Source organism: Anopheles gambiae, chromosome 2 (genome assembly GCF_943734735.2).
Source record: "Anopheles gambiae chromosome 2, idAnoGambNW_F1_1, whole genome shotgun sequence".
Lineage (NCBI taxonomy): Eukaryota > Metazoa > Arthropoda > Insecta > Diptera > Culicidae > Anopheles > Anopheles gambiae.
In genome coordinates, this window is record NC_064601.1 from 751,583 (window position 1) to 773,784 (window position 22,202).

At 48.1% G+C, this 22,202-nt stretch overlaps 2 protein-coding genes across 2 annotated transcripts in view; both read right to left on the reverse strand.

Moving 5' to 3' along the window:
• Positions 1-22,202, reverse strand: part of LOC5667646 (nuclear pore complex protein Nup88) — a 51,103-nt gene that overhangs the window by 549 nt on the left and 28,352 nt on the right. Inside the window, exons 3-6 of the mRNA XM_061663381.1 lie at positions 4,429-4,554; positions 3,825-4,200; positions 2,598-3,434; positions 2,161-2,501 (exon numbers count right to left, since the gene is read on the reverse strand). Of these exons, the coding sequence (XP_061519365.1) occupies positions 2,161-2,501; positions 2,598-3,434; positions 3,825-4,200; positions 4,429-4,554 (1,680 nt within the window). The remainder of the gene's footprint in view (positions 1-2,160; positions 2,502-2,597; positions 3,435-3,824; positions 4,201-4,428; positions 4,555-22,202) is intronic.
• On the reverse strand, positions 114-1,694 carry LOC11175487 (opsin-1). Its single transcript, XM_003435715.2, has 2 exons — positions 1,490-1,694; positions 114-1,373 (listed from the first exon to the last, which is right to left on the reverse strand). The coding sequence occupies exon 2, from the start codon at positions 1,363-1,365 to the stop codon at positions 253-255; it is 1,113 nt and encodes a 370-aa protein (XP_003435763.1). The 5' UTR covers positions 1,366-1,373; positions 1,490-1,694; the 3' UTR covers positions 114-252.

Below are 22,202 nucleotides of genomic sequence, written 5' to 3' on the forward strand. Positions count from 1 at the left end.
GGAAATAGAACAAACCACGTTGGGGTTAGAGTAAGCGAACAACTAACGGCCGCCACAACGAAATGTTGTGAGTATTCTACTCCTGGGCAAAGTAAAGAACGATTTGCGTGTGGTCACTTTTCAGCCCACCGGTGGGTGGGCATAAAAAAGTTTATTGCTTCCTCAAATTAAAATACTAAAACGTTTGTCAAGTGGTCGGTCTTGTCAACGGTCGGAGAGGTCTCTTGTCGCAAACACTACAACAACAGAACCTTAGGCTTTCTCGTCCGAGGCCTGGGTGGCACCCGACGCAACCGACTGGCCATCGTCGACTGGTGCATCCTGGCACGATAGCGACGGGAACTTCTGGTACAGGGCAGCGCGATACTTCGGATGGCTGATGCCGTACACGATCGGGTTGTAGACGGCGTTGGCCTTGGCGAACAGCGAGCCCCAGATGGTGGCCAGCGGGCTGATCGGGGCAGCCTTGAAGATTCCGGTGAAGTTGATGACCAGATACGGCGTCCAGGCCATGAACCAGAGCGAGATGGTGACCAGGGCGACCTTGGCCAGCTTCATCTCGGTGCTGGTGTTCTGGGCTTCCTGCGTACGCAGCGAGGCGACGTTCATCTTCTTGGCCTGCTCGCGCATGTTCTTCTCGTGAGCGGACACAGCCTTCAGGATGAAGGTGTACGAGTAGATGATGGTCAGCAGCGGCAGCCAGTACACGAAGATGGCGTAGATGATGATGTACGAGCGGCTCAGCCACGTCTGGGTCAGGTAGTCGGTCCCGCAGGCGGTCATGTTGCCCTCCGGCACGTATCGGTTCCATCCGAACAGCGGGGCCAGAGTCCAGAACAGCGCGAACACCCACACGCCCAGAATGCGCAGCAGGGCACCGTTGTTGGTCATCGGCTTGCCCGCGAGACCCTTCACGATGACGTTGTAACGGTCGAAGGCAATCATCGTCATGGTCCAGATCGAGGCACAGCCGAACAGCGATCCCAGCATGGCGTACAGCTCGCACGCGAACGGGCCAAAGGTCCAGGTCTCGTGCCAGCAGTTGATCACCATCGGCGGGCCCATCGTGAACATCATGAAGAAATCGGAGAAGGCCAGATTGACCACCAGCAAGTTGGAGGGGGTTCGGAGTGACTTGGTGTTGGTGAAGATGTACATCACACAACCGTTACCGGTCATCGAGATCATTCCGAGCATGAAGATGGCAAAACCTAGGATCGAGTGCCACAGCGGGTTCATGGGCGGGAACTGGTTCCAGTGGGGATGCACCATGTGGAGCATCTCTGGTGGGACCTTGTCCACCACCGACATGTTGCCGGATCCCTGCGTCCAGGCATCGAAATGCGGTTCTACGAAGGCTGCCATTGTTACGACTGTTACGAGTGTTTGAGAGCGGATGGGACAAGAAAAGGTTAATTCCGAATGAATACCCCCTCGTCTAGAGGATCGCCGCGTTATCCCAGAGATGCGTCACCGATGTGTAGCTTACCACGTTCGGAAGAGCTCTCAGGCACTTGATGTTGTTAATGCGCGGGTTGGTAATTGCTGTGAGATACACACTCTTCACTGTTTACTTTGGTTCCAATAAGCTGAAGAAAATCGATGTTACTCGAACTACTTCAGACTTATGGTTTTAGGCTAACGTTGCAACGGCTGCAAAGAACCAAGAACGACTCAATTTGAACAGGGCCGCTGGTGCACCTTTTATAGGGCGCTTGCTGCAGCGATGCATTCATTTCTAATTGAGTTAAAAGTTCTACTGCTTGCTTGCCATTTCTTTGCATATGCTATAAGGGATTACTCAAGACATCCACATATCGGAGGAGCGAACCAGTGGCGGCCTACGGACCGTTTGCAAAGAAAGTCTTACAGTGTGTGTATGGCTTCAGCGGTATGCGATTTTGGTGCATTTGTTGTTTTTAAAATGCATGCAAATACCGAAGAAAAGTGTTACAAAGTCATGAAAAGGAGGAGTAGTGTGTGGGATTTTTTTAAAACCTCCGAAAATCAATTATTACGATAATTGAGTTATGGAAGTCTCTTCTTCCCTTGTCATGTGCGTCTGCTTCAGTTTGGTGTGAGGCGTCTAGCAGTCAGCGTCAGCGCCGGGGTCGATAGCACGTGGTTAAAATGCTTTAAAACGATCGGCTTAAGACTTACCGCTTGAAGAGGGAGTTTTGCTTGTCGCACAAATCTTCATAGGTTTCGGCGAGACGTTCGGCGGTGGCGCGAATTTTTTGCTTCTCCGCCTGCAGTTCCTCGATGTCGTTGAGCTGCTGCTGTTTGAGCAGCTTTAGCACGTGCTCACGCTTCTCAATCTCCTGGCGGGCCTTGTCATGCCGTACGAAATAGTTCTCCCGGAGCATCCGTGTCGCTTGGGTCAGCAGTTCGAACGCTTCCTGCGGTGTCGGTTCAGTGGTTTGGTCCAGCTTCAGGATCGGTTGGGTGAGGCCCGACCGCAGTATCGATTGAATGCGCTTCTGGAATGAGTCTTTCAGCATCTGTAAAGGAACGAGGCAGAGACGAGACGGAATCTTACACAAACTCGTTTGAAAAGAGGTGCCTAACCGCTTCCATAATGTGTGCACAATACGTACGTTTTTGATGGGCGATTCGGAATTGCCGGCCTTTTTGGTCGAGCCCGACAGGGGCCACTTTCGAATCAAACTGTGATCGGTAATCAGATCCAGCGATACCACCTGCCCGGAAGCGAGGAACAAAACCAACCCGGAAGGGGACTGGAGCAACGTAAAGCCGAGCACTGCGTTGGTGTTGGCATTTTGCAGTGCCTTCGTGCAAACGACGTATTCCGCCCGGCTGTGTGAGTTGAAGAGGGGATACTTCTCCACCAGCTCGTCCGTCCCTTCCTGCTGGACGAACTCGTGCAGCGGACGAGTGAAATCCAGTGTGACGGCGTGCAGACCGGCATTGTGGTAGGCAAAGTAGCGTGCCTCATTTAGCGGGTCGCGCTTGAGATGCAGCGGACAGGAGTAGGACTTGGCCTCCTTCGTTTCCTCCACGCTCGGCAGCCCCAGCTCCAGCTCGACCGTTTCCAGCACGTGCAGGTACCACTCGCAAGGGTGCAGGGTAAGATTGCTGTCTGCCAGCTGCTCGGACGTGAGGGATCGCTCCAGGGAACAGGACTCCTCGAGGAAAAGTGCATGATGCGTTTTGCCCGTGCTCTCGGCAATGATGACTGTCGGGGGCAGCGTCGGGATGACGATGAGCGAACACGAATCCAGCCCATAGTTATCGTCCACCTGCGGCTGAATCGAAATCGGTCCCTGCAGCTTGGGTCGATTGGTGTCGATGCCGGCGCAAAGTACATAGACATTGCCATCGCCCCGCAGAATCACTATTGGCCACTCCACTTTGGTCCCACCGGCACCGGCAGTCGGTGGTGCCTTTTTATTCTTCTGCGCGATTACCGAGTCCTGTGTGTTTTGGGGGGAAGAGATGATGTATGCCAAACAACAAAAGAGAGAGAGAGAGAGAGAGGGAGAGACAAGTAGGTATTTAGAAATTCGAAAAGAAGTGTCCATGAAGGGGACACAACTTGGTCGGTTGTGCAAACAGAAAGCTGCTGCACAAATGTTCTCTCTTTAGAAGGGACGACCCACGGGCACCCCCAAAACAACCGAGTTCGCACCACGGCCGATGCAGCATGCGAAAATGGTGCATCCATGAACCGAAAATGATTTCTGCGGTGCATCACCGTCGTTTTGGGATGAAATTGCACGGAAAGTGTAGTGAGCGAGAGAGCAAACAAACAGACCAAGTGTCCCTCCAACGCAGGCAGCTAGGTAGCAAGGTAGAACACCTACATTCATGAGGGTGCCTTCCTTTGGAGCAATGGCCGGCTTCGTTGCGGTGACCGTTGACGACGTCGTTGACAGGGTCGTCGTCGGTGAGAACGTTGTATCGGCGCCGACGGAGCCACTTCCACCGGTGGCGGAAGAAACCACACGTGGCGGTGCGATGTCAAAATCAACAGCCGTATCGCCCAGACTGTTAAGATAGGCAAGCTTCGAAGTGACTCCCGGCGAGGCGACAGCCGTTCCCGGCGATCCGACAAAACTGGCCGAAGAACCGTGTTTACTGCCGCCTCCAATGCCGCTGCCACTACCGATGACGACGGGTTGCGGTGTTGGTGTCGGTCCAATGCGCCATACATGCCGCAGCGAGTCCACATCGTACACCCTGCAAAACGTGGAGAGAGAGAGATGGGCAATTACTGTTTTTTTTCCTGCTTCTCCTGCTGATTTCGGTTTAAACACTCGACCCAGGACATTATCGTGCCGGATCAACGATGAGTGTACGTTTTGGGGGCCCAAGTGTGATGACATAAATGGTTCGGAATTTGGTTTTTGAGGTTTTGGGATGCGTGATGCAGCCTTGGAATCTGGGCCCGGGGACATTGCTGCTTACCTTATCGAATTGTCCGACAGGAGAGCGAGCAAGTGTGAATCCGTCGGAGATGCCGGATGCCAGCGGATCTGCAGAAGCTCGAGCGTTGCACTTTCGGTAAATAGATGCTCGTCGAGGTTGTAGGCACTGTGAAGCAGAAAAAAACGGAACAAAAACTAATGAGTGAAGTTGGTACGAGCTATGGAGGCTATTGATTCACACAGCTGGCGCATACAGCGAGTGAGGCAGAACCATTCGCGATAAATTGGGTACGGCGGTAATCCTTTTGAAAGAGCTTTGCTAATTATAAGTTTTCCCATAAGCATGCAAGGTTTGAAAAAGAAAGTAGTGAGAGTTTTAACATAAACACACCAATTGGCCGGATGGTGTGCCATTGAATCATAATACATCCGGAAATGGTAAAGATGGCGACCTCCCTTACGGCGCCAACACTCGCTCCGTGAACCAAACGAACACCAAACCGCGTGTAAACACATAAATATACCCGACTTATATTAATCCTCGCCCAAACCGCGCCACCGAAGAAAAAGAAGAAGAAGCGTTCTTTGTAGCCGTGTACCTTCGTACTACCGTTTTAGGCCACCGACCTTCCGGAGATGTTGTGAATGTGTGTGTGTGTGTATGTTTGCTAAATCTCAACCCAACACACACACACAGAGGGCCCACATCCCAAGGGTCTACACCGCACCAAATTGGGTGGTAAGTGGTGCAACGGCGCACACTTTCATATCAAAGGGAAAATTATGAACCCAAGTACCTCGCGAAACGGGTTGTCCCTGCTCTCCGCGCGGCAACACAACTTTCCATCCATACTTACACCACCGACACACCACACAATCCGCTAAAACGCACAGCCAGCCAGCCAGAGAGTACTCGCTGTGACTCCCTTCCCGCACGGACTAGGGGGGAGGGCGTCGGTAGGTCGGTCGGGTGTGCAGCAAAAGGAGTAGCACAAATAAATCGAAAAGTTTTCTCTCACTCCGAACACACGCACACACACACGCCGGCAACATTCGGGACATGTATTTTGCATTTTCTTCAAATTAATTTATAAATTTAAATGTAAATAAAAATCTATAAACACGCGCGTGGCTACACCCGATATAATCCTTTTTCCGACCGCGGAACGCACTTTTTTTTGGCTCGTATTTAACACGGAAGCAAAATTCATTTCGAACATCCCCAACATCGGGTGCGTTGCGTTGCGAGGATTTGACTTCAGACCCAGGCTGGGCCTGCTGGGATGGTTGCTAAGTGGTTGGAAACTGCAACGCTGTTGTCAGTCAGTGGGAAAGCTTTGCTCCAAACTGGGATTGTGTTTTTGAGCATTATCCACTGTGTGTGTGGTGTATGGTGGTGGGGTTCAAGCCCGACAGACTGTTGGCCGCCCAATGGGGTTGCATGGGAGTTGGTGTCATCAAAAACGCCCGTTAAACATCACTTGTACATTTGCGTGTCCGTTTGTGCGGAGGGTTCACGCGACACGTTCGTTGGTTGTGTGTTTTGTGTCTGCCACCGCGGGCTACGTTGATTACAAATTGACACCGGCATAGGATTGATAGGAAGGAAGAGTGTTTATATCGAAACAATTGCCAACGTTGCCGTTTATATCCTTTAAAAAGCTTATTAGCAACGCAAGTTTGATACAGTTTCTGTGACTGAGTGAAAGCTTAGCAAAGGGGTAATATACGATGTGCTCATTTTTTAATCCACTTTTGCTTCCGTTTTAAACAGAATATATTACTGTAGTGAGAGGACAAAAAAAAAGGTCGTAATAACAGTTTGCCAAACCCGCTGGAAACTGTAAATCTCTACACACTGCAGGTTAAATTTGAAGACACACACACACACACACAGAGCGAAACGGAATCGAGTTCGTTATTCTCGGCATCGTCAGCATTGTAATTCACATATGAATAGTGGACACTCTCTGCACGGTTGTTGCACACACACACGGAGAAAAAAGAAAAATCCCCAATTCAAACTCTTTCATATGTGCGCGATTCGGGAGGCCAGCGGTCCCCCAGCCAACGGCCAGCCAAAGGTATATTATAATTTAGTAAAATTAAAAAGTACTGCCATTTCCCATAAGGATGTGCGAGGAAAACGATAACGGCCAGCAACCGGACTGGACCGAACCGACCGAACCGACCGGACCGCCCTTTTGTCCTCGCGATAATCTACAACCTCCCAGACGCGCGGCGCACGGGCCACGGCTGGCTAATCGGAGTGAGGTAGTGTGGTGTGGTCGGACTTTCCTCCAAAGGGAACACACTCCCCCTTTCCCCATCCCCACCCACTACCGTTTCGGACACGTTAATATTCATTTGTATCCCTAATTCCCCAAACTTGAGAAGTACAAGTGCCATCGCCTAGCACAGTTTGCTGCCATTCTTCGTGGCGCCCGTGTGGAGAGGGAGGAAAGTGGATCAGCGGGTGAAAAGTCATCACCGAAATAGCGTACAAGCTATAGGGAGAAAGAAAGACCGTCAAGGAAGGAGCGGTAGATACGACGAGTGCGCCCTACAATCGGGATGACAATAAAGCAATCTGGTTGCAGCATAACCCATTCCTTTGTGACCGCGCGCGGTCGTCGGGTCCGTCTCTACTCTCCTACGTAAATTGTCTATGTTTTATGCTGGTTCCTCCTTCGACAAAAAAAAGAATATCCTCGAAGGATGACCGACCGAAAAAAAGAGAATCGTATTAGTATAACATGTTTAAATTAATACAAAGCCTCTTACAAACCCTTTCACTTCAATTCCTGCTCATGTTCTTGCTTCCTATGTGTGTGTGTATGAGTCTGTACTTGGACATGATGGGCACTTTTGGGCGGAAAACTCACTGTGACGACAAATGGATACATCGGAATCGCTTGCCAGCTACACTTGTGACCTCCCACGGGCGGGTGTGGGCATGGCGGTCGAAGCTATTCAATCGCGAGCGCGCCAAGGGCGAGTCTGGAAGTTTTCCACTTCAATTTTTAATTTTAATACTATAACACGATCATTTCGGAGATATACGACAACGCTTTTTTGTGTATTTTTGACATTCCACTGCAATGGAATGAAAGTGGCCGTCGTTTTTGCATGATCATTCGTCATATTAGTCAGTCGCGAAAGTAAATGAAAAATTGGTCACGATTTTGTTGCAAGCTATTCTCCTACTGCCAATGGGAATTAAGCTTCCCTCTTTCGCTCATTTATCTACATTTGTTGCGCGTGAATATGTGTACGTATTACTCATATACAGCTTTCCCCCGTTTGAAATGACCTCGAAAGGTGTGGCGTTCATTTCCCTCCAGCTCCAAATGTGAGGTTTTTTTGTGCATACGCGTTCGCGGTTTCGACCCTTTCGAGCCTTAAGATTCTGGGGACACATACCGGGTGGTTCCCTCTCTCTCTCTTCAGTTCCACCATCCACCCTCCCCTCTCCTCCCACCGAGCAGAAGTGAAGTGATTTTCCGTTCGGCTTTGGGACTTTTGGGGAACTTTTTTGTGTTGGAACAACGGTTGGATCCACACATTCCCGTTCTTTTACTTTTTTTGCTGTTGTTGTTTTCACGTGGTTTTTTAAGGATACATAATACACCCATGCCCGCTAATACGCCACAAATAAGAAAACCACGGAACAGAGCACCAGTATTTGAAAAGCGGATCACCGCGGTGAAACGAGAGACAAGCGCAGATAAATATTTTAATCTCATGATGGGAACTCAAGCCCTCCCCGAAAATAAATAAAAACCCTGCGCCCTAAAAGGACAAGGGGGATGTGTGGTGATGTCGCGAAGGTTTTTGCCGGAAGATGGTAGCAAAAAAAGAGTTTCCCAACCCACACACAGACACACAGAAACACTTATCCTCAATATGGTCGCTTCCATCTCGCATTCACTACTGTTCGCATCGCTCTAATTCCGCTTTCGGCCGGGGGTCAGTCCCGCCACCGTCGAGCGAGCAAAGGGGAAGGGAGGGGGTGGTAATGCCCATCCTTTACCCCGGTCAACCCCGGTGGCATGACTGAAACAACGTTGACGGTCATGCGATTAAGAGCATTTGTACGAAATCGTATCCGCTTAAAATATACACACATTAAAATATAGGAATTATTGTTTGAGAGGTTGCCGGCGACTAAAAAGTTGACTCTCTCCATCTCTCTCTCTGTCTCTGTCTCTACACTAAGACAAACTTCGGCGGGTCAGATAGAAACGGGAGAAGAGGAAGGTAACATACAGCAGCACCATAATACGACGAGGAAATTATGCTCCGGTCGGACGAAAGGAAACACACACACAAATCGCCGGGACATAATGAAAGAATACAAATCCAGAAGGGGACGCGACACGGCGCGCAAAAGGATGATATAATTTTTCTTGTTAACTCGATTTTTTCTGACTCTTCTGTCTGTGTTGGGAAAGGGTTTATCTGACTTTCTGTCCTAGCAAGAGTCCCTCTTCGCCCTCACCCCTGTCCCCGTTTGTCGTCATCGGACGGACTTAGAACTTGTTACGCCGTGCTTATGTGCTTTCGCTTTTGTCTAAATAACTATCTTTGGATTGCCTTGGATTGGTGGTTTTTTTTTGCGATCCAGTGCCGGCAGGCCAACACCTACACACACATCAATGAACGACGCGCAGAAGAAGAGAACGGCGGATGGGAGGATGATGGGCATTTTCTTCCTCTGTGGTAGAATGTGAACTATAAAAGTATTAAAAGCATTGCGTAGGCGCGCCCCACCGCAGAAAGGCCACACTTTTTGTTGTTATTATTGTTGCAAATCTTACTCGTGTCCTGGGCGTTGTGTAGTGGGTTTTCTTAAAAAAAAGGGATCGAGATTTTCAAGCAAGCGGAGGAGCAAAAAACAAACGAAACCGAGGAGGAGCATGTTGGTTTGCTGGTTCTGTCTTCGTTTTCTGTGGTTGGATTTAATTTATGTGGATATGTACCGGCTTTTTCCTCCTCCCCCTCCGGTAATGCGGTTCTGTTTGGAATGGCCTAAGGAAGGAGCTTACTCGGTGGTGTAATGTAAGAACAACCGAATAAAAGTAATCCTTCCCTGGGAGGAAAAAGCGAGAGCATCTGGTGGTTGGTGGATGTCGTTAAAATAGCTGCAAATTGTGAGACATAAAAATGGTTCAAATCATTATACAAAAGACACTGTTTGCAGTACACTTTACTGTATTGGAAATTGCCATTAAGCGGCTCGGTATAAATGCAATAAATCAGCCAACGCTAACAACGCGACAGCCGAGCGCGGCAACATTAGCGCAAATGTCAATCATTAAGAAGCAGCCGGACCCCGATGTTCTTCAGCCTTTGCTTTGCCGCCTGAGGTAGCCAGGTAATAACAATAATCGTAAAAAATTAATCAAACTCCACCATTCGAACAGCAATATCCTCCTCCACCCTGTGGTCGACTCGCTGGAGTGCTACGAGTGAGCATCCGTTGTAAAGGTAGAACGCTTGTTTTTACCGGCAGCCGCGTTGTTATTACAGACTGCAATAATCGTGACCATTTTTCAGCCCAAAACACTGCCGAACGATTATTATCTTGTTCGTCATTCGTTCCGTTCCGATCCGAGGGGGGAGTGGGAGCTGCCGTTGGTAAGGTATCAGCGCGATTTTAATTTCCACCTAACACTTTCGCCATTCGTTGGTGCGCCCAATTTCCCGGGTGTTCGTCAGGTTCGTCGATAGTGTGGCTCCTGCCATTAAAAGTCAGCTTCCAACGACGACCCACCCCAGCGAGGGGGTTGCTATGCTTGTGGTCGATGATAATGGTAACACCGACTCTGTTTGTCGTCGTCGGACCCGTGGGCTGCGCTGGCGAAGATAAGCCAAACCACCACCTCCTCTACCACCCTACGAAAACCGACCCGAAGTAATGAAACCAAATCGGTGACAATAAAAATTTAAAATTATCCCACCACCGCGTGGCGGAGGGCGTGGGGATTGTATTGTTGCTCGAAGAGCGTAATGGCCGTTGCCCCCTCCCCCTTTTGCCATCGCTTACTTCCCCGCGATGGCTGATAATCCGCGTTTTTCCACGAGAACCGGTTATTCCCGCCGGTGTTCTCTGCCGAAGAAGTGAAGAAGGCGGCGGAGTGGTGTTGGAAGTTCGTGTTTGATTATCCTTTCGCAAAAGCCCAAATAAATGAATGCCATCATCATGGGTTCCCAGTTAATTGGTCGTGCATTTTTGAATGTTTGTGATACCTTTTCCAATGGCCGGAAGATTAGCACCAACACTCCCACGGGGTGGCGGCTGACGCTCAAGACGCTTTCTGACTCACCTACTCATCAAAACTCGTCGAATTACGCTCAAACCAACCCCGCATTGGAGGAAAATGGAAAATTTATTCAAAACTGCACCATCAGCAAACATGCCACGTTGGACACTTGGAGGAGCTGGGGATCAAACGCGGCGCACGCTGCGCTCTGGCGTACGGGAAGCATATCCAACCAGATCTCCTGGGCTATTGATTACAGCTCCAGATGGGAAGCAAGCTAAGAAAGAGCTTCTCAAAAGCCACTGGAGAGTGCCTCCAGCAGTCAACTTTTCAACTCTCGAAAGATGTCACGCCTTCTTATGCACCTTAGCCTTCTTCCCTCGAGAGGCAAAGAGCTCCCTCCGTGTGCGAGCAGGGAAGGTGTTAATTTCTAAAGTTTATAAAAAGTATTAAAATTCATTTCGTATCAAGATTTGCATGCCTCGGATACAACACTTTCGCAGATTCGCTGTCGAACGTAAAGCTCCCCCGGGGGATAAGCGGAAGAACACGCGTATCATTGGAAAAGAGCACATCTTTCGTGACACAGAAAGACACAGAAAGAAAGAAAGAGAGCCTCCATCTTCATCGTCATCGTGCGTGCTTATGATCCTGAAACGCAATTGAAGCATGATTGTGAGTTAAAAATAAGCCCTTAAGCGAACGGAGTGAGTGTGTTTGAGTGTGAAAAGCTGAGGTGCGCACTAATGCCGCACTAATGAGCGTGAAAGACATTGGCAACTCGTTCGACATTGGCGCGCAATGCTGTGGCACGCAGGCAGGCAGACAGGCGCGAGAGCACGAAGCACACGGGCGCGATGTCAGCAGCGCAAATCCAAGATTTTTATTAAAATATGTAAATTTTAATTTTTACTGTTATGATTGGCTTATTTCGGGCGAACTAATTACTTTACCAGATCAAATAATCTAATGTCTTCAATTAAAACCAACGGACGAATGGATGGCAGAGCAAGGCGTTTTCAGGTGCAACGTCGAAGAAATTGCTGAACAACAGAGCTCGAGATTGAACCTGCAGAAGCGACTACCCACTGCTGTTGTGGAGTTGTAGCGGAGATTTATTCCGCAAAGATGCCCACCGACCACCGGCAATTCTTACACAGTCTTTCTTCGGCACGTATCTTTGGCCACTTTAACGCAAGCCGCATATATGAAGTGCCACACTGTGGTGCTAGTCAATAGACAGCAATATCCAGTAGGAGAGGTATAAGATAAAAATTGTAACTACTCCCAGCTTGATCGTTTGTCGTCAAGGTTTGGGCTACATGCCATCGCCAGATGGAACGGCATGGGGGAGACGAGGAGTTTTATCAAATATTAACTCATCCTTCTTTCTTTCCCGTTCCGTTCCAGGACCGACCGCCGTTCAATGCATTTCAAACTTCAACCACAGAGGAAGGGGTTGACTTTTTATCGCAACGATACTTTCAACTTCGGGAGGGACAGGAGCGTGCAAATAAAAGCGACCAGAGATCACTGGCATGACTCCATGCCCGAAAAAAGGGACTTCCACCAACATGCCAGACCAGACCATCAATCGTACACGCCAAACCCATGGTAACGCCATAGCGGTTCCCGGCCACACAGAAGAACAGACCCGTTTCTGTGGGTGTTGCTTGCTTGCTTGCTTTTCCTATCCGCATTGGTGGCATTAGCATAATTTTCCGCACCACCATTGATCGGCGAGGGAGGAGTGGGGTGGTTAGTTAATAGTCTCGATGGCGGCGGAACTTGGTACCGGGTGGTTTTGGTTTGCGTACTTTTTATCCCGAACAATTTCTGATAGCGTAAGTAGTATAATTGATGCGGGGATGTTGTTGCCAGACCACCACCACCGCCTGCGCGACCCAGCAGAAGCAGCAGGATCCGTCGAAAATTACCGTTACAGTGAGATAAACCCCGGGTAAAGGTACCAGGCGGTGTGGGGCGTTTATCGAACTTTCTTTCGATTGAGCCGGAAAACTCACTGATCCTTGCGATTGTCGAACATTAGGCTGAGCAGGAAGAAAGGAACAGAGCGTGTGCTTCTGTTTTGTTTGAATGTCTGAAGTGTGACCTCTAGAAGAGATCGACCATAGGAAGCGGAAAGAACGGGTTCTTTCCTTTCTGTTTTGATGGTAAACTCTTTCCATTTTTTGCGGATACACGGAATGATTACGAATCAACATGTAAATGCTGTTACTACATCTGCAAGGCTTTGTAAAGTTTGTTTGTACAGCTTACATTGTACAGATAAAGGATGATACCAAAAACGTACACTATACTAATTATAACTTCTTTTCAGTGGTCCACCACCATGCTCTGCTGCCAGATTGCTGTTTGCTTATATATTGTTAGCTGATTGGCTTCCGGAGTGAGTATAGGAAGACACTGCTGTGTCAAGAATCTGTATCTTAGAGTTTCATGAACAAGATGTCATTCCACACCCTGCGGAGGAGGATTTTTTAAGTTGTTGTACAACCGAAACATGAATTGCCCTTTGATGATGCTTGGATGATGCGATCGTGTTCGTGTTCTTCAGCAGAAGACGACACTAAGATAAAGCAAAAAATGACGAAAGAGCTATGGTGACGGACTTACTGACTGGTTTGTCATTTTAGTACGTCGAGTAGATGAAGATTAAATGACTTGGTAGCAGAGGGTAGCAAAGGGTTGGTCCCACGAAACAATAAAAACATTGTAAAGAATCTGTTCCTGTAGCGGAGTACGGCAACCAAACGACACACACAAACGGAGGAAAGGGAGTGATTAAAAGAATGGCGGCTCGCTCCGCGCTGAGGGTGAACATTCTGCCGTAGGTGGTTGCGTGTTGCGTTGGTGTATGGCTCTTTGTACTGATGTATGCTAACGCGAAACATGAGCAGCAAAAATTTAGCGTATGTTGTGGAGTGAAGGAAAAAAGTAAACGTTTGAGAGAGGGGGACGTCGTGTTTTGGCCTCTTAGCGTGTGCATGTGTGCATGGGAGGAGAGCGGAAAAGAGCGCCACATTAAGACAATCTCAATTGTTCGAAAAATTCGTCTTCTGCTATGATAGGCATTTGCCTTGTTTTGCGAGCAGGAGGTTCTGGTTTTATGTTGCAAATTTGTTGAAGCTGCGTTGTTTGGCAACATTATCCTGATATGCTTAGAGCTGGAGGGTGGTAAGAGAAAATAAGAAAACATAGAATAAAAAGCACTAATTTGTTTACTGTAAATTTGAAATGCAATTATAACACTGACTGACTGTTTCCATTTGTATGCCAATATTATCAATGTAATAAGACGTGCGACTTCATCTGTCCTTTGAAGATTCATGCATTATTCAGTGTTTAGGCGACTGAGCGAACGGTACTCACGCGCTCAACAACGAACTTAATAATGATCGAATAGCAAATTACTGGCAACAGACACACACCGAGGCGACTGCTGCTGCTGCCATCAACGATCTTATGCATACATTTTTAATTGATGCACGCACAATTGGACTCGGAATCAATCGGGGTGGGTGGGTGGGTGCTCGGAGCTTGTGGTCGACTATGCAGCAGGAATGTGCCAAGGATACGCCACAAAGTGTTGCGTTTACGGTTGTGATTGCAGACTATGAATATTAATGGGTCTTTGGAGAGCATCTGGAGTTGTCACAGCTGTCCGTACCTGTGGTGCACCCGTGGTAGGTGAGAGCCTATTTTGCTTCTGCCAGTAGTCAAAGATGGATGCTGCACTGCTCTGTGCTGCCAGTACTCGGTGGTGTGCATGGTAATTCGAAATCGAATAATCACACTGCTCTATCACCAGATCTATCAGCAGTTCATTATCATTGCTTTGTTCGGGGGGGGGGCCAGATGCCAGAAGTTGCTACGGTAGACTAAAACAATTATGTTTTGCCCTGAGTTTTGCTTTGTCCCTCTTCCTTGTGTTCGGTTTTCTTTGTCGCCTGCGCCGTGTAGTGATGATTGATTTTTAAATTAATTTTTAATTTATTCAGGAACCCACCACTCGAGGGTATGGACATAGCTCCACGGGTCGTATTCTGCAAGGACGCCCGAACTCGACTGTGTTTAGTTTTCTAGCAACAGATAAAAAAACACTCTACACGACCTATCAATTTCTGTTTATTGCGTCATTATAAGGAGAGAGAGAAAGAAAGTCAGGTCGGCGATAAACAAAAGCTATGACGACGATCGGCACCGAAGCGCACAGGCGAAACGAAAATCACTTCATCACAGGCGAAAACCGTCGTTTTTTTCTCCCCATTTCACGGAACAACAATGTTTTGGTAGGAAATTTGTATTCAATTTTAATTGAGTTGTGATTTAATGTATTCACAATTTCACCCCAAAACAATGCTTGCAACGGACAACGGACAATGGGGAAAATTTCCATAGAATAACTTTCTCCTGAATAAAAAAACCCAGAACAAAACTTCTTTTTTCTTGGTCACTGAGCTCTCGTCACCGGTGGAAAAGAGATTCTTTTGGACATTGAAATTCGATTTAGAAGATCACATTGACAGCGTTCACCAACCGAATGTTGTCCGAATGGAACAGCAGGTAGTACCACACCACCAACAGGGGATCGCGTCCGGTGTCCTCTTTTCGTACATATTGCGTTAAATTAAATTAACCGATACTTTATGCTGGAATCACCACAAATGATGTCCTTTTTATACGATGGAAATTGTTGATCAAGCTTCTTTTTCATCAAAAATCGTAAAACAATCAGCGCGAGGAGGAGGGAATGATGATTTGTTTTAATTTTTCGCTCCAATGAAGCTTTCCGTCGGCAGACGCGCAACCCAAAATTGCGGTGGGAGGAAATGGCACTGGCAATTGAAAAATTTCCTTCAAATTAAAAGCATTTCCGTTCTTCTCGTTCCCGTCTGTGCGTAAAACCGCCTCCTTCGCCACCCGCTGCAGTGTGGTGAAAGTGTGTGACGGTGTTCTGGTTTTGATTTATTAATCACTGTGCGTCGGCAGGGCTGTGTTGGCTAATGCTGTGTGTGTTGTTGGCTGTTGCCCCAAACCCAACCCGCCCCCCCCCCCCCACCGATCCGATGGTTTTTGGGGTGGGTGGGTACAGAAATTATGGACAGAAAAATTCAACATTTCTTGCCACCCTGCTGCTCACCTGCTCTCCGCCCCATAAAGGAGCAACCCTGTAACAGTAGTCTCCAACAAAAGAGCGACGGAGCGAGCCTACACCCGTGCCTGCCTGCCTGCCACTTTGGTGGGTGGTGATGATTTCTTCTAATGACAAATATGTGTTGAGAATTAATCTAATTATTCGAAGGTGTTACAAATTTTCCGAAAATATTCCCCATTATCGTTGCCGTTAATGGCGTTTGTTTGCGCGCTCAATGGCGCCCTCGGGGGCGCCAGAGGCCCGTTCCTCCGCTGCTGGCTGTAATTGAAACACGCGAAAAAAGGGGTTGAAAGCGTGCGGCTGTGGGCTGTGCGAATAGGCCGGTGCTGTTCTCGGTTGTTTCTCGTGTCTAATATTTATTTGCTGACGACGAGTTTTAAGAAGCGCTCCTGGGCCACCCCACAAGCTGCTGGCGGCGGGATCGTCCATTATATGCGTGTAAAAGGCAAGAAATCGGTCTCCTTCGGGCAAGGTGTGTTTAAGAGGACCGGGGGTTGGTGTAAGAGAGGACGACGATGATCGGAGCCATTCAAGGGAAGGAAGTTAATGTGATCTTAACACCTCCCAAGCGGCAACACTGGGCTCGGGGCCAAGCGGCAAACGTCGTTGGATGCGTAAGCACTTCCTCTTTACGTTGGAATATTAGTTGTTGAAGATTGCGCGTTCCGCTTGCGGTACGTGAGACAATTTTTGAGAACTTGCTTTTAGCACTAATGGCTTACAAAAGGGGGGGTCAAACAGGAATGGGTATGGGGGAGCCATCAGAGCCATTGAATGATGTTTACGTGCTGCTGGCTCGAAAACGGTAATGATTATGCAGTGCAAGCGCCAACGAGGCAGGAGGGAGGAGGACATTATTTCGATAGATTGACATTTCTCATCTAGTTATGCTGAGGTTTCGTTCCGGAGTCGGATAAACCACGGTTGATTGCCTCTGCATTCAGGTATTGTGATTTTAAACGTTAGTTAGAAGAAGTTTTCTTCGGATGTTTCAATACCTTAGAAGTATGAAAAGATAACCCAACAAAGGATTTGAAGGATGAAATTGGCTTGGTGCAGAACAATTAGCTCAAACTTGCATCGGAATAGCGCTTTTGGCGCTAAAGACCACCGAATGTTGTGCAACAAGGTTCTCTATAAAAGACGAAAAAGTTGTTATCAAACTTTGATCCGGTAGCGTCTCCGTGCAGAAATAAATTCGCTTCAAGATGTTTTACGCTACGGTAAATAATATCAACCAGAAATAGTTACAGCTCGCCATTTACAGTTTCTTGAGCGATCAGAGTTGAAGACGCAAGTGAGTGAGTGAGTGGCAGTGGTCGGTCAATTCTTCAAGCAATGAATATGAAAAGTCTTTCCTCGGCTTGGCGGAATGGATGGACGGAGGTAGATGCATCCAAAAATCGACTTCAGACAACAGTCGAATAGAAACTCGAACTATAGTAACTTGAGTCGAAGATAACCGAGCAGAAGATTCGGCCATTTTTTCCCACAATTCCACCGACCATTTCCCCGTTGGGCCCCGCGTTTGCAGAAGATTCATTGCAACGAGCGAAAACGGTGAATAGAGCAGAAGAAGCAGGACTTTCCTTGTTTCTTCGATACAGTGGCATTGTCGCAACAATCCGGAGCAGCACTGGGGCAGGTGGAGGAGTAGTGTCACACTACTCCAAGACATTGTGTGCATGAACCATACTGTTGCTTCTGCTGTGATGCGGTGCAGTCAAGGTAGGAGAGGACACACACCCCGTGCCTCCCCGTGCTGGAAGGCAAATTTATTGAAGGTAAAAAGTTTGGCTAATAATTTGCATTTTATATTTTCCGTCTCCACCAACAAAGCCATGGGAGGGGGCTGGCCTTGGAGAGCCTTATTTCTTCCCTCAAAATCAAATGGATCTTGTGTTTTGTTCGGAAAATGAAATGAATTGCAAAACCGGGGTTTTGGGAGAGGCGAAAAGGGAAGACAGTGAAAGATACAAATAAAAATCAAAATGTATATGGCCACTCTATCTCACTCGCTCTCTCGCTTAGGAAAAAAGGACAAAGAAAGGAGGGCAGAGGTTGTATGACAATTGTCTTTCCTAAAAGCTTCCTAGTCCGTACACTTCTGTGGTGAAATTGGAGTACAAGGAGGAAGAGGAAGCACAAAATTATGCTCCTCCTAAACAAGATTACTTCAGTCCAGCTGTCCAGATGGAATGTTCCTCTGTGCGTGTCGGAGGGAATGAATGGTTTATTGGTAAAACTCGACAAAGGACGAGGACTCGAGAGGCGAGTGAATCGGACACGCAAATCAACCTTCCTCTACTTCAATCTTGCAGACGCAGGAGTCCTTCCCTCTTGTAGGGTTTGATTGGAACAATCAGCTCATAAGAAAGCAGTCAACCACACAAATGTACAAAGAATAGAGAATTGTCCACCGGGAGCCAATTTGGGGAACAAATATATTTAGATTGCACTGATATACAGAAGGCAGTATTTTGGAGCTGCACCATTCATTTGCATCCCTTTGCACCCCGAGCCCTCCTCGATGCACTTTGCCATGGGGAAGCAGTATAAGGCAACGGATTTTCCCCGAGGTTAGAGCCGAGGTCGACGGGCAGATACCTGCATTTCCGTAATTATAATTTCAACGGGTTTGTTTCCGGTCGGTGCGCGAAAGAAGCCATCACAGTCATCATCATCACTAACGTCCTCTCCATTCCCTTCCCTGGCATCTCCAGCACGAGAGAGAGAGAGAGACCAACGTTCATCATCACCATCGAAAATTGTCGAAAAGGATTATAATACGAGCAATAATAATAGTAATAATAATATGATATTTCTCATTCTCATTCAGCTTCAGCGCACTCGAACGAAGGTTGGAGCCAGAGGCCACCACCAACGACCGTAGTCAGTGTCAGTGTGATGATGCAGGATGTTTCGAAAAAGGGGGCGCACATCAACAGGAAAGCAAATGGTAGGCAAATGGGACAAAAAGAAAGCAACGGGCAACACAACATTCGGGATGGCACACGGGAGGAAGTGGTTGTATGGCATAATAAATACATCGTTTCGGTTGGAAGCAAGGACGTTTGGGTTAGACCAGTGCCACTATCATTATCCGAAACACTGTAGGCGAGTGGGAGCAGCGAGGGGCGCAATACGGCAACGAGAGGTCGCTTAAATTCGCGAAAAACTGCTTTCTTCACCAAAACGCTTTACTGTGTGTGTGTGTGTACCATCAGCATCAGTAGAGCAGACCGAGTAGTGGCCGGTTGGAATTGGGCTAGCTCCCGGTGTGTCTGTATGGCAGAAGTTCGCTCATTCGAAACAGATCATCCATTTTGTCCGTGAACGCCAGGTTAGAATGTTGCTGCAGAATGAGCCTGCCAGAGCTAGCCGGGAGTGGATGGGAGAGATTGCCAGTCCAGAAAGACCCTCTGCATTACCTGAAGATCGAAATGAAGCAACGTACAGAGCAGCAGTGGCGGCGGCGGCAGCCAGCACATCCGGTCACATCCGGACACAACAGTGCAAGCAAGTCGGGAGCAAATTTTCTAGTTAAATTAATTGTAAATTTTGCAATTATTATTTTGCGGTGAGGTAAATTAAATATCATATAATTTCATAGCTTCTGCTCGGTTTGGCGTCGCGGCACAGCAGGGCACCATCGGCAGTATCTCGCTCTTTCGCTGGGATGGCGGCGGCGCACGGGAAGAGAAGAGTCAACGCGAATGTGGTGATTCTCCGACCCCGTTCGCTCGCGTTTGGTCGTCGGATGAGAATGTGTTTCGCCAAACGTTTGACTATCCTCTGGATCACGCGATTGGGTGGTGGAGGGTGGAGGCGTAGTAGTTTGTTTTCGCCCACGGGTACGTTGGCTTTAGTGTTGTAAGGCTGGGGAGGACTGTACCTGGTGCCCCGGATGTATCATTCCAACATCTGGATAGCCACATTCGCGTACGGACGTAGCGATGGTACGTGTGCAGGATGATCTTGGAGAGAATACATTTAAGCAGATAGGTTTAAAACTTGCGGCAAACATTTTATGATAATTTAAGAGGAGCTTAAGCATTATTTTTCCTAGATCAGTAACACACTAAACTGAGTGAGTGTGTATGAGACGCTCCAGCAGTGTGCTGAATCGTCATTGTCACACAAGCAACATTGAAGTCATAAAGAAATGATAAGTAACGAAATGCAGCGGGGGGAACGAAGTACAGTGATCACATAAACCAAAACAAATGATCTGCACTTTCCATCAAACAATTCCTCCACTGGCTGGATACGCTGCTCGATGATAAAGTGCAGCATCATTGTCGCCCGGAAGAGAAAGAAAGGCCCGGAAAGACGCGTCGTTCGCTGTGGGGAGTGGTTTGGGGGCAAAAAAGGGAACGGTCGAAAGAAATCTAACGCCAATTTCGGCCAAAGTAACTCGCCTCCGCTGCCACACTCCAAGGGCGAGGCGTCACAGTCGAAAGAAATCTTCGTACTTTGAGGCGAGTTCCGCCAGCAAGATGGCCATCTTTTGTTTCGACCACGAATAAATTTGTCTTATCTTGCATCCGGGTTTGTCTTCACCGGCTACCGGAATTTGTCCTCTCCTCTCGGTTGTCCTTCTTCTCTCCCTACTGTTCAGCAGGCAGGCAGGCAGGACACGTTAGGACGGATTCAGGTGCCCCCGACCGGTTGAGGCGAAAGAAGTTTTGCACTCTTTCGGCCCGGCTGGCTCAGTATTGCAGTGGGTTTTATTAACTCTTTTAATTTTATGACCATTTACTTCCGTTTCCTAAGTACGATTCCTCTCGACCGAAGAAGTTTGTTACCGGCTGTGCCGTGGAGGATTCGCATTTGTTCCCTCCACTCCCACCGCACACCCACACACACACCGGTTGGCGCAGCAAAAAGTCAAATGAATTGAAGTAAAAGGAGGAGGAGCTTGGCTTCGCACAGTTGTAGCAATAGTGTGGCGCTGGTTGAAGTTGGAGTGTGCTACGCGGTTATCATCGTATCATTACCGCTTCCTCTCACCGAGTAGTGCTCTTCTGGAGTGGTGGAGTTAGTGACTTTTGAAAAATAATTTGCGATTTTTATTGAATCCCTTCGTAGCCAAGCATTTTCCCGTTTGCACAGTGTGTGTGTGTGTGTGTGTGGTTTAAGACACTCTCAGGCGTTGTCTGCCATTATTTGCACTGATGTGAAATTAAAACCATATCAACCGTGGCGCCTAATTTACAACGCTTTACATTCAAACATTCTCTCGCACATACACACATGTTGCGCAACCAGTTCGTTTGGGGTTCGTTGCCGATAGCCTGACGGGGAGAAAGCATATTTTAATTAATATCTTCCCTAGCGAACTTTCCACCGACATTATCCACCTGGCGACGACGCAACAGAATCGGCGTTCTCTATAGGCGTTTTTGCAATTGAAATGGAATAGGCACTCACGTGTTTGCCAACAACCGCCACCGCACACATGACGGCGAGCAAAAGTATCAAAGCAAGCGCTCCCCTTTGGCGGTTGCTACTATCTTGGCGGATTTAAATTAAACACCAGCGGTTGTGCGCGAAAAGTGCGCAAACTACACAACGTGCCGCACAATGTTGCGGTTCAATACGCGTTACGGAGTGAGAAGGTAGTCGCGCACTTTGAAGGTACCCCGAAGGTAGACAGAATTAGTTTTCTACAGACATAAAAAGTCGATTGAGTTTTGTTAATGGTTCGGAAGAAGTAGGATTATGCTTTTAAAAACTTTGTACACTCCACCACAGCGCATACACATCATCCTGCGATGACCATAAGCTAATCTAATAAGAAGCTGCTGGTTGATCAGCTAACTTATCCTATTCTAGGCTAGAAGAGAAGGGGGGGGGGGGGTCCAATTACACTTTGCTGGGCTACTTTTAATGACCTACCGTGGGCTGGAGCTTTCGCACTAAAAATCTTCTCGGTTATCCTGCGTGCGCGAAAGATAATCTTCCCGTTGCCCGGTCGTAAAAACTCATCCCACAGATGGCGATGGAGAGCAGCAGCATTGTAGCCGGAAAACAAGGGCAAGGTGCACCAAAGAAAGGGAGAGAAAAGCATTGACAGGGCTATTGGCAGGGATGCTCCCAGGCCGGGAAAGCATCCACTCGAGAGCTCCATCAATCAGCAGCGCTAAGTCCGTTGAAATATGATTGCACGATAGGGACATGAGAGGGGGCCAGGAATTAACGACTCCTGTCTTCGCTTTGCACACACACTCAGGTCCCAAAGAGCGTGGTACAAAGTACAAAGCTGCATTCTGGAATAATCTAAATTCCCGAAATGCCCGGAAAAGGAAGCGGGAGGAAGTGGAGATTGGGCGAACCCTTCAATTCCGTACCCGGTGCTCGTCGTCT

What these genes read in the sequence shown, in the direction of transcription:
- LOC11175487 (XM_003435715.2), bottom strand. Translation starts at nt 1,365, where the DNA reads ATGGCAGCCTTCGTAGAACCGCATTTCGATGCCTGGACGCAGGGATCC.